The sequence below is a fragment of the Mandrillus leucophaeus genome, unplaced genomic scaffold (assembly GCF_000951045.1).
Source record: "Mandrillus leucophaeus isolate KB7577 unplaced genomic scaffold, Mleu.le_1.0 Scaffold141, whole genome shotgun sequence".
Taxonomy (NCBI): Eukaryota; Metazoa; Chordata; class Mammalia; order Primates; family Cercopithecidae; genus Mandrillus; species Mandrillus leucophaeus.
In genome coordinates this window covers 1,095,522-1,104,748 of record NW_012101377.1, presented here as the reverse complement: position 1 = coordinate 1,104,748, position 9,227 = coordinate 1,095,522, and the positions used below count along the sequence as shown (strand labels likewise).

The window sequence follows — 9,227 nt, the reverse complement described above, 5'->3', positions numbered from 1 at the left end:
CTATCTATTCAACTACATAAGCCAGAAACCTATGAGTTACCTTTGATTCTTGTCTTCACTCACTAAAATCAACCCTTCACCAAGTTCCGCCCATTTTACCTCCTACATACCTCTAGAATCTGTCCAATTCTCTGCAGTTCCACCCATTTCTCAGTTCTCACTGACATCTCTGACCAGGATTACTGTATATCCTAAGTGGTCCACATGTATCGACAAGGCTTCCCCAGCCCCAATCTGTTCACACCACTGAGCCTGAGAAATCAAGCCCCCTCCTCCACCACACCCCACCGGGGGAAGACGGCTCAGTGGTATCCCATCCGTTTTAAAATAAAAGCTACAAATTCCTGCAAGGTCTGACCGCTATCACGTACAGCTTCATCTTGTACCATACTCCCCTTCATTCTCTTTGTATCAGTCACACTGGCTCTTTGTGCTTTTAGTCATTTTTCCTCCCAAGTGCCTTAGGGCTCTGAACAAGTAGTTCTCTACGGAAGGTTCTGCCTTTACCACTTCACTTAATTAATTACAATTCTTCCTGCAGCTACCAGAGCAGGCATCTTTTCCTCTGAATAACCTTCCTGCTTATTTCAGGCACTCAGCATCAAACAGCGCTAGGAGGCATTTCCATGTATTAGTGAGGTCATTGTTTAACGTTTTCCCCACCAGACTTAAACGCCCTGAGAGTAGGGACCGTGTCTGGTTCACGACGTACCCCCAACGCGCTGCTAAATAAGTATCAGCTGAACGACTGACGCAATGACCACGTTCATGGGCATGAGTCTCAAATTTCCCAACAAGACTGCGCTCTGGAGAAGGACTCGGACATTTCCTTCATCATTGTCTCTCTCAGGGGGGCAGAGACTAGGCCCTAATCAAAAACTGCAAAATCAGTGGCAGAAACAAGTCAGCCTCCTCGGCTAAACGGGGCGCCGGAGGAAGTTGGGACACAGGCCTTTCTCCCTGGGAATGCCCGGCACAGGACTGGCCACGACGGGCGCTCTTGAAGAAGGGAGCCGCAGGGACTGGGTCTTGCCGCCAGAGACCCCCAAGGTTCCGCTCCCGCCCGGAAAGGGAGCCCATGCTACTACTTACCACGGCTGGGGACTCGGGGCCCCGCCTCCCACCCCTTGCTATCGGCACCCTCAGCTGAGAAGGGCAGCTTCAGACTGCACAACCGAGGCGTCGCCTTCAGACTCAGGCTGCCACCCACCCAGCTCTTCCTCATACGTACTAGGCGTCAGCTCCAGGCCCCCGAGTCCCGGCGCTGAACTAAACGCCGACCCCAGTCAGCCAGCGCGTTTCCACCCACAAGACCCAGCGCGCCTAGGGAGGTCGCCAGCTCCGTCCACCAATCCTGGAATCGCACTCTCATGACGTCGGAAAGATATGCCCAATAACAAGAGACTATCCGAGGGCGGTGCAAATGGGTATATTGAAAACCGATTGGTTTTTCCAAGCTGGAAGTTGTGGAGGAAGGACTAAGCTGGAACCAATTGCGTGGCGCCTGAGGGGGGCAGCGCGGTCAGTGGCGGCGCTGAAGAGACCGGTTGCCGCCATGATAGAACAACAGAAGCGTAAGGGCCCAGAGTTGCCGCTGGTTCCAGTCAAGCGGCAGCGGCATGAGTTGCTGCTGGGAGCGGGGTCGGGCCCGGGAGCCGGGCAGCAGCAGGCGACGCCGGGAGCTTTGCTGCAAGCGGTAAGTGAAGAAGCAGGCGGCCTTTGGCCCTCAGCTCATCTTCCTCCCCTCAGAGCGCTGTATCTGGTGACCCGGCACCGACCCTTTCTCGCATTGCGGGGGGCAGAACGAGAGTTTCTACCTAGAGTTAAAGCACACCAACATTGTAAAAGCGCCTCATAGCCTGCGGATGCTCAGTACTTGTTCGCTCGTTTGGCGCTGGTTTTCAGCCTCTCGACTGCCTTGTGAGGTAGCGTTAGAATTAGCGGTGAGAACCTTGGGCTCACAACCCGGACCCGGGCTTAAGCATCCTGACTCTAACATGGATCTAGCGTAGAACAGAAATTCCGAAGACTTTGTAGAATGAATGAATGAGGGAGGGAGGAAAAGAGGGAAATGATTGGTGTTGGCTCGTTTTGGGACTTTGGGCAAGTTGCTTTTCCCTTTATTTGTCTGCACTAGTATTATTAACAACTGAATAGCAGCTAACATTCATTGACTCTTGTACTAAGGTGTTTCGTATATGAAATTTCCATTGATCTTGGTAGCAGCCTGTTAGGAACGTTATTAACCCATTTTGCAGATGGAAAAGCAGACTTATCAAGCACGTGATAGATGTTGAACTGAGAAACCATGCTCCTAACTATATTTTTTGTAAGATAGAAATAGTGATCACACTTCTAATGCCCTGTTTAGGCTCAGACGAGGAAATACGAATGTCCTCTCATCTCCTCAATAAATCCTGCTGGCACCGTTCTCAAAATAGATCTAGAATTGCTACTTCTACCATCTCCATCACTGCCTCATGGCCTAAGCCGTTATTATCTCATCTGGCATTTTTGTAGTGGAACCCTAACTGGTCTTCCACTTTCTGCCTTTGTAGCAGCACCTGTTACCAAGCCAATAACCAAAGGAATCCTTCTAAACAACGGATCACATTACATTCTGCAGAAAACTTTCTGGTGGCTTTCTACTTCATCCAGAGTAAAAACCAAAATTCTTATAATTATTTGTCCTCTTTCCCTTTACCTCTCTGACCAATTTCTCATTGCTCACCTGGCTTCAGTTACACTCTCTTCCAAACCTCTGCCTCTGGACCTTTGCATTTGCTGCCCTCCCTGTGGGATTGCTCTTCCCAAATGTTCACATGGTTTATTATTCAGCTCCTGCGAATATTTGCCCAAATGTAATTTTTTCAGTGAGGGTTTTCCTGACCACCCTGTTTTAAATTGCAGTACCACATAATGTGGAACCCACATTGCTTCTCTCTCTCTCTCTCTCTCTCTGTTTTTTCTTTTGAGACAGAATCTCTCTGTGTTGACCACTGGCTCGCTGCATCCTCCGCCACCAGGGATCAAGTAATCCTTCTGCCTCAGCCTCCTGAATAGCTGGGACCACAGACACATACCACCACACCTAATTGTATTGTATTTTTTTGTAGAGACAGGATTTCACTCCTGAGCTCAAGCAATCTGCACACCTTGGCCTCCCAAAGTGCTGAGATTACAGGCATGAGCCACCTTGCCCATCCCTTCTTTTTTTCTATAGCACATGACACCAAGTATATATTTTGCTTGTTTTCTCTCACCTTCTCTCCTCCCTTCCCCCTTTCCCACTGAAACAGCAAGCTCCATTGTTTATTTTGTTCATAGCTGTTTGCCCAGTGCCTAGCACATAACTTTTTATTTTTAAGATGGGATTTTGCTCTTGTCACCCAGGCTGGAGTGGAATGGCGCGATCTCAGTGCACTACAACCTCCGCCTCCCGGGTTCAAGCGATTCTCCTGCCTCAGCCTCCCGAGTGGCTGGAATTACAGGCGCCCACCACCACGCCTGGCTAGTTTTTGTGTTTTTTTTAAGTACAGATGGGGTTTCACCATGTTGGTCAGGCTGGCCTCAAACTCTTGACCTCAAGTGATCTGCCCACCTCAGCCTCCCCAAGTGCTGGAATTACAGGTGTGAGCCACCGTGCCCAGCCTGCACATAACATTTTTTAAAACTAAATGAATGTGGCGGGGCTTGGTGGCGGGCACCTGTAATCCCAGCCACTCGGGAGGCTGATGCAGGAGAATCGCCTGAACCCAGGAGGCGGAGTTTGCAATGAGATGAGATCATGCCATTGTACTCCAGCCTGGGCAACAGAGCAAGACTCCTTCCCAATAAATAAATAAGTAAGAATGTGCTGGAAAGTGCTGAAGAGATTTGGGGATTATGGGTAGTATACTTCTCCCATTTGACAAGTGAGCATATCAGCCCATGTTTAGATGAATTGCCCAAGTGTCATCTTAGTGTCCAAGACCATAATCAAAACTACTTTACCCGTGCTGAGGATCCCTTTGCTATGAAAAAAATAAGAAATAAAAATAGGCCATGCGCAGTGGCTCATGCCTGTAATCCCAGCACTCTGGGAGGCCAAGGCAGGCAGATCACTTGAGGCTGGGAGTTTGAGACCAGCCTGGCCAACATGGTGAAACCCCATCTCTACTAAAAATGCAAAAACTAGCCGGGCATGGTTGTGCATGCCTGTAATCTTGGCTGCTCGGGAGGCTGAGGCACCAGATCCCTTGAACCCAGAAAGCAGAGGTTGCAGTGAGCCGAGATCACGCCACTGCATGCCAACCTGGGTGACAGAGCAAGACTGTGTCTCAAAACACACACAGAAAAAATAAAACAAAACTATTTCACCCAGTACTCCGTACCATGCAGGGTTGTTGGGAAAGTCAGTTCTGTCATTCATTAAATGAGCCAGGCCAAATGTGGTGGCTCATTCCTATAATCTTAGTGCTTTGGGAGACTAAGGAGGGAAGCCAGGAGTTTGAGACCAGCCTGGGCAATGTAGCAAGACCTCATCTCCACAAAAACTAAAAAAATTAGCACATTATGCTAGTGCATGCCTGTAGTCCTAGCTCCTCAGGAGGCTGAGGCAGGAGGATCACTTGAGCCAAGGAGTTTGAAGCTGCAGTGAACCATGATCACACCAATGCAGTCCAGCCTAGGTGACAGAATGAGACCCTATCTCCAAAAAAAAGTTAAGTCATACAACAAGAGCCGAGAGAGTGAACAAGAGAGTCATTATAACAGGTAGATGATGGAAAGTTTCAGGGAGTATCAAGTTAGAGGCATTCATGTGAGAAGAGGTGCCATTCTCTGAGTCAGATGAAACCCACCTAATCATTGTTTTCCTGGTCTTTTCCTTCCACTCCCCACCCCCTAATTTTGTAGTCTCCTTTGCCTGTATGCAGTAGTTACCTTGTGCTTCTCTTTTGTTTAGGGACCTCCAAGGTGTTCCTCCCTTCAAGCCCCAATCATGCTGCTCTCTGGACATGAAGGGGAAGTGTACTGCTGCAAGTTCCACCCCAACGGATCCACCTTAGCATCTGCAGGATTTGACCGACTGATATGTGAGGCATAGTTTTTGAATCTGGAATAATTGTTCCTGCCAGAGAGTGATTTTTTTTTTTAATCTTGGGTGCCACAGAAGGTATCACTCTATGTTGGCAACATAACAGGCCGCATGGCTAATATGCTAAAATTGGGGCATGAACATGCTGAATGATCTTGGGAGTAGAACTTGGAGTCCATGGGGTAAATACAGAAGCCATTATTTTACTAGTTGGAAAGCGAGTTCTGGTTTGAGAATATCTTCCTCATAGAGGCAAATCTCCAGCTAATTTACCAAGACACTTAGCAATCTAGACATAACAGGTTAATGGCAGTAATGAAGAGAGAAATAACTTTTATTTTCCCAAAGGTATAAGGTCCTCTTAATTCACACCAGAATCCTAGCTAGCATGTGGGAAAGAAGGACTCCTAAAGTGGTAACTCCCTTAAATAATCTACGTACATCATTAGGATCTACGACCAGATTTCCGTTTTTGAGAAATACGTAGAATTTCTCATACCCATTTAGAAAAAGTCATTTTATTTATACTCTAGCAAATGAAGCCAAAGGGCAAAAAAAAATTAGATGCTTCTGTTAGCTACTCTCTTGCCAGATTATGAGATGAAATGAGTTCTTTGGCTCTTTTCTGTTAACTCTTTGCCTCGGTGGCGAGTGGATGATACCTATCTTCACTGTGCATTTTGATTTGGATGTTCTGGCTCTGTGATCCTTAAGCTTACTGGTAGCCAAACGTCTGGATGGCTTAGGGATCTTTGCAGAACATATACGAATTATTGATATGCTTAATTTCATCAGACAAGCTACATAGTTTTTTTTTGTTTGGTTGGTCGGTTGGTTTTTTAGAAACGGAGTCTCACTCTGTCACCCAGGTTGGAGTGCGGTGGTGCGATCTCAGCTCACTGCATCCTCCATCTCCCAGGTTCAAGTGATTCTCCTGCCTCAGCATCCCGAGAGCTGGGATTATAGGCGTCTGCCACCACACCCGGCTAATTTTTGTATTTTTAGTAGAGACGGGGTTTCGCTGGTCTCGAACTTCTGACCTCAAGTGATCCACCCGCCTTGGCCTCCCAAAGTGCTGGGATTACAGGCGTAAGCCACCATGCCCAGCCTGAGATCTGTTGTTTAGATAAATTTATAAGTACCCTTTGCCTGGTAATGCTCACAGAACCCCCGTCTCCCTAACAGTGTTGTGGAATGTCTATGGTGACTGTGATAACTATGCCACACTGAAAGGACACAGTGGAGCAGTGATGGAATTGCATTACAACACAGATGGCAGGTGAGTATTCTGCATAATGGAATGACAGCTTCTCATACTAATTCTTCTTGGTGTCCTTTCACCTTTCATCTTTTCTCAGGAGACCCTGCCATCAAAAAGTACTAATTTGCCGGGCGCGGTGGCTCAAGCCTGTAATCCCAGCACTTTGGGAGGCCGAGACGGGTGGATCAGGAGGTCAGGAGATCGAGACCATCCTGGCTAACACGGTGAAACCCCGTCTCTACTAAAAATACAAAAAATTAGCCGGGCGCAGTGGCAGGTGCCTGTAGTCCCAGCTACTCGGGAGGCTGAGGCAGGAGAATGGCGTGAACCTGGGAGGCGGAGCTTGCAGTGAGCTGAGATCCGGCCACTGTACTCCAGCCTGGGCGGCAGAGCGAGACTCCGTCTCAAAAAAAAAAAAAAAAAAGTACTAATTTTGGGTAGCTACTTTAGTATCTGATTTATCACTGTCACCCCAAGTGAGGTGTTTATTGTCTGTGTATGCGAATATAAAGATGTTATATCTGTCATTTCAACAACCCAGACAAATTTGTTTTCTCTTTTTAAGACATAAAGTGAATGTGATTTTTGTATGTAGGCTGGAGTGCAGTGACACAAACGTAGCTCACTGCAGCCTCAACCTCCTGCTCGAGGGATCCTCCCACTTCATCCTCCCAAATAGCTGGGGCCACAAGTCCATGCCTCCATGCCCAGATAATGTTTAAAAATCATTCTTGCTATATTACTCCTGAGCTCAAGCAGTCCACCTGCCTCAGTCTGCCAGAAATGCTGTGATTATAAGCATTAACCACCATGCCTGGCCTGAAATCAGCTATTTTTATTATAAAAATCATTTCTTTTGAGAAACCAAAAAAAGCAGAAAGATGAAAAAATAGTCTATATTTCTACCACTCCAAAGATAATCACTTAATTTTTTTTTTTTTTTAATCTGAGACAGAATCTCGCTCTGTTGCCCAGGCTGGAGTGCAGTGGCGCAATCTTGGCTCATTGCAAACTCCGTCTCCTGGGTTCACACCATTCTCCTGCCTCAGCTTCCTGAGTAGCTGGGATTACAGGTGCCTGCCACCACAACTGGCTAATTTTTTTGTATTTTTAGTAGAGATGGGGTTTCACTGTATTAGCCAGGATGGTCTCGATCTCCTGACCTTGTCATCTGCCTGCCTCGGCCTCCCAAAGTGCTGGGATTACAGGCATGAGCCACCGCACCCAGCCAGAACTATGTGTGCAATCTTATTTGCTGCTTTTTTCTCTTAACATTGCTCAGCCAACATCTGATGTCATAAACATTATTTTAATGACTATATTATTTTATAATATATTATAGATAATATGGAAATCTGGCTATGCAAATTTAATTCCATTGTTAGATAGTCTGGTAAACATTCATTGTTTTACATTTCTGACCTCTAAAATCTTAGGGTGCTCCATAGCATTGCATACATTTTAAATAAAGCATTAGAAAGCTGGGCCCAGTGGCATGTGCTTATAATCCCAGCTATTTGGGATCCTAAGGCAGGAGGATTCCTGGAGCCCAAGAGTTCAAAACCAGCCTGGGCAACACAGTGAGACTCCATCTCAAAAAAAATGAAAAAAGAAAGCATTATAAGATCAGTTATAACTTAGAAATCATCCTCAGAGGCTGGGCGTGGTTGCTTACGCCTGTAACCCTATCACTGTAGGAGGCTGAGACAGGAAGATTGCTTGAGCCCAGTTGAAGACCAGCCTGGGCAACATAGTGAGACCTTGCCTCTACAAATGATTTTTAAAAATTAGCTGGGCATAGTGGCACCGACCTGTGGTCCCAGCTACTCAGGAGGCTGAGTTGGGAGGATCACTTGAGCCCAGGAGGTCGAGGCTGCAGTGAGCCATGATTCCAGCCTGGGTGACAGAGCAAGATCTCATCTCAAAATAAAAAAAGAAAGAAAGAAAGAAATTGTCCTCAGAGACAAAAGAAAAAGTTTGGTAAAGAGAGAAGATTGGAGTAACTCAGCTGTCGGGTCCAGAGTACCACAGTCTCTCTGATCTCTGCAGCACCAGGGAGTTATTAAACATTTCCAAGTGAGAGGGTGTCTTGTGTTTAAAATGTTACCTATCACAAAAGTGGAAAAGACAGAGCGAACTGCTACATTAGATGTATGTCATGGGGACTCAAAGAAGGGTCCCCCTTTTTTAAACTTCACAGGGTCAGATCTTATATCTGGACCTGAAGCACAAGTAGGATTTTGGTAGGGTGAGGCATTTCAGCATCATGGGCAAACTGGCAAATCTTGAAAAATTTGGCACCTTTTGGCAAGTAGGAAAGATAGATTGTTACTGTTTATCTTCACTTTTTTTGTGTTCTTTCTCTTACTTTCTAGTATGCTCTTCTCAGCATCCACAGATAAAACTGTGGCTGTGTGGGATAGTGAAACAGGCGAGAGGGTTAAAAGGCTAAAGGGACATACCTCCTTTGTGAATTCCTGTTATCCAGCCAGGAGAGGCCCTCAGCTTGTCTGCACTGGCAGTGACGATGGCACAGTTAAGGTGGGTATTGTCTCTCTGTGTTCCAGTTTCTGAGGTGATGTAGTGTGAACCTTATCTTGCCTTTCCACTTATACTCTACCTTCCTCTGCAAAACTTAATTTTAGCAGTCATTTCCCATAACAGACACTTGAAATTTTTCCCCATTTAAAATAAAACATTTAATACGTGTTTTAATTACCCTACAGAATAATAATAGACCCATAGAATAAATTGTTACTCGAAATAGGCCTGGCGCGACGTCTCACACCTGTAATCCCAGCACTTCGGGAGGCCGAGGCAGGCGAATCATGAGGTCAGGAGGTCGAGACCATCCTGGCTAACATGGTGAAACCCCGTCTCTACTAAAAA

The 9,227-nt window shown here is 46.5% G+C and overlaps 2 protein-coding genes across 10 annotated transcripts in view; one reads left to right on the top strand and one right to left on the bottom strand.

Moving 5' to 3' along the window:
* Positions 1–1,325, bottom strand: part of ZCCHC17 (zinc finger, CCHC domain containing 17) — a 77,723-nt gene extending 76,398 nt beyond the window's left edge. For 6 of the 9 annotated variants that reach the window (XM_011974002.1, XM_011974011.1, XM_011974009.1 and 3 more), the window contains exon 1: positions 1,232–1,325. Coding sequence is in view for 1 of the 9 variants with exons in the window: in XM_011974000.1 (XP_011829390.1) it covers positions 546–557; positions 1,106–1,225 (132 nt within the window). In the remaining 8 variants the exon portion in view is untranslated. Of the gene's footprint in view, positions 1–545; positions 558–1,092 lie in introns of all 9 variants that reach the window. The other 3 variants (XM_011974003.1, XM_011974006.1, XM_011974000.1) reach the window with 2 other exon arrangements.
* Positions 1,326–1,460: 135 nt separating this feature from the next.
* SNRNP40 (small nuclear ribonucleoprotein 40kDa (U5)) overlaps positions 1,461–9,227 on the top strand; it is a 37,688-nt gene continuing 29,921 nt past the window's right edge. The window contains exons 1-4 of the mRNA XM_011973995.1: positions 1,461–1,696; positions 4,946–5,075; positions 6,263–6,356; positions 8,714–8,879. Coding sequence (XP_011829385.1) covers positions 1,556–1,696; positions 4,946–5,075; positions 6,263–6,356; positions 8,714–8,879 — 531 coding nt within the window. The 5' untranslated portion in view covers positions 1,461–1,555. The remainder of the gene's footprint in view (positions 1,697–4,945; positions 5,076–6,262; positions 6,357–8,713; positions 8,880–9,227) is intronic.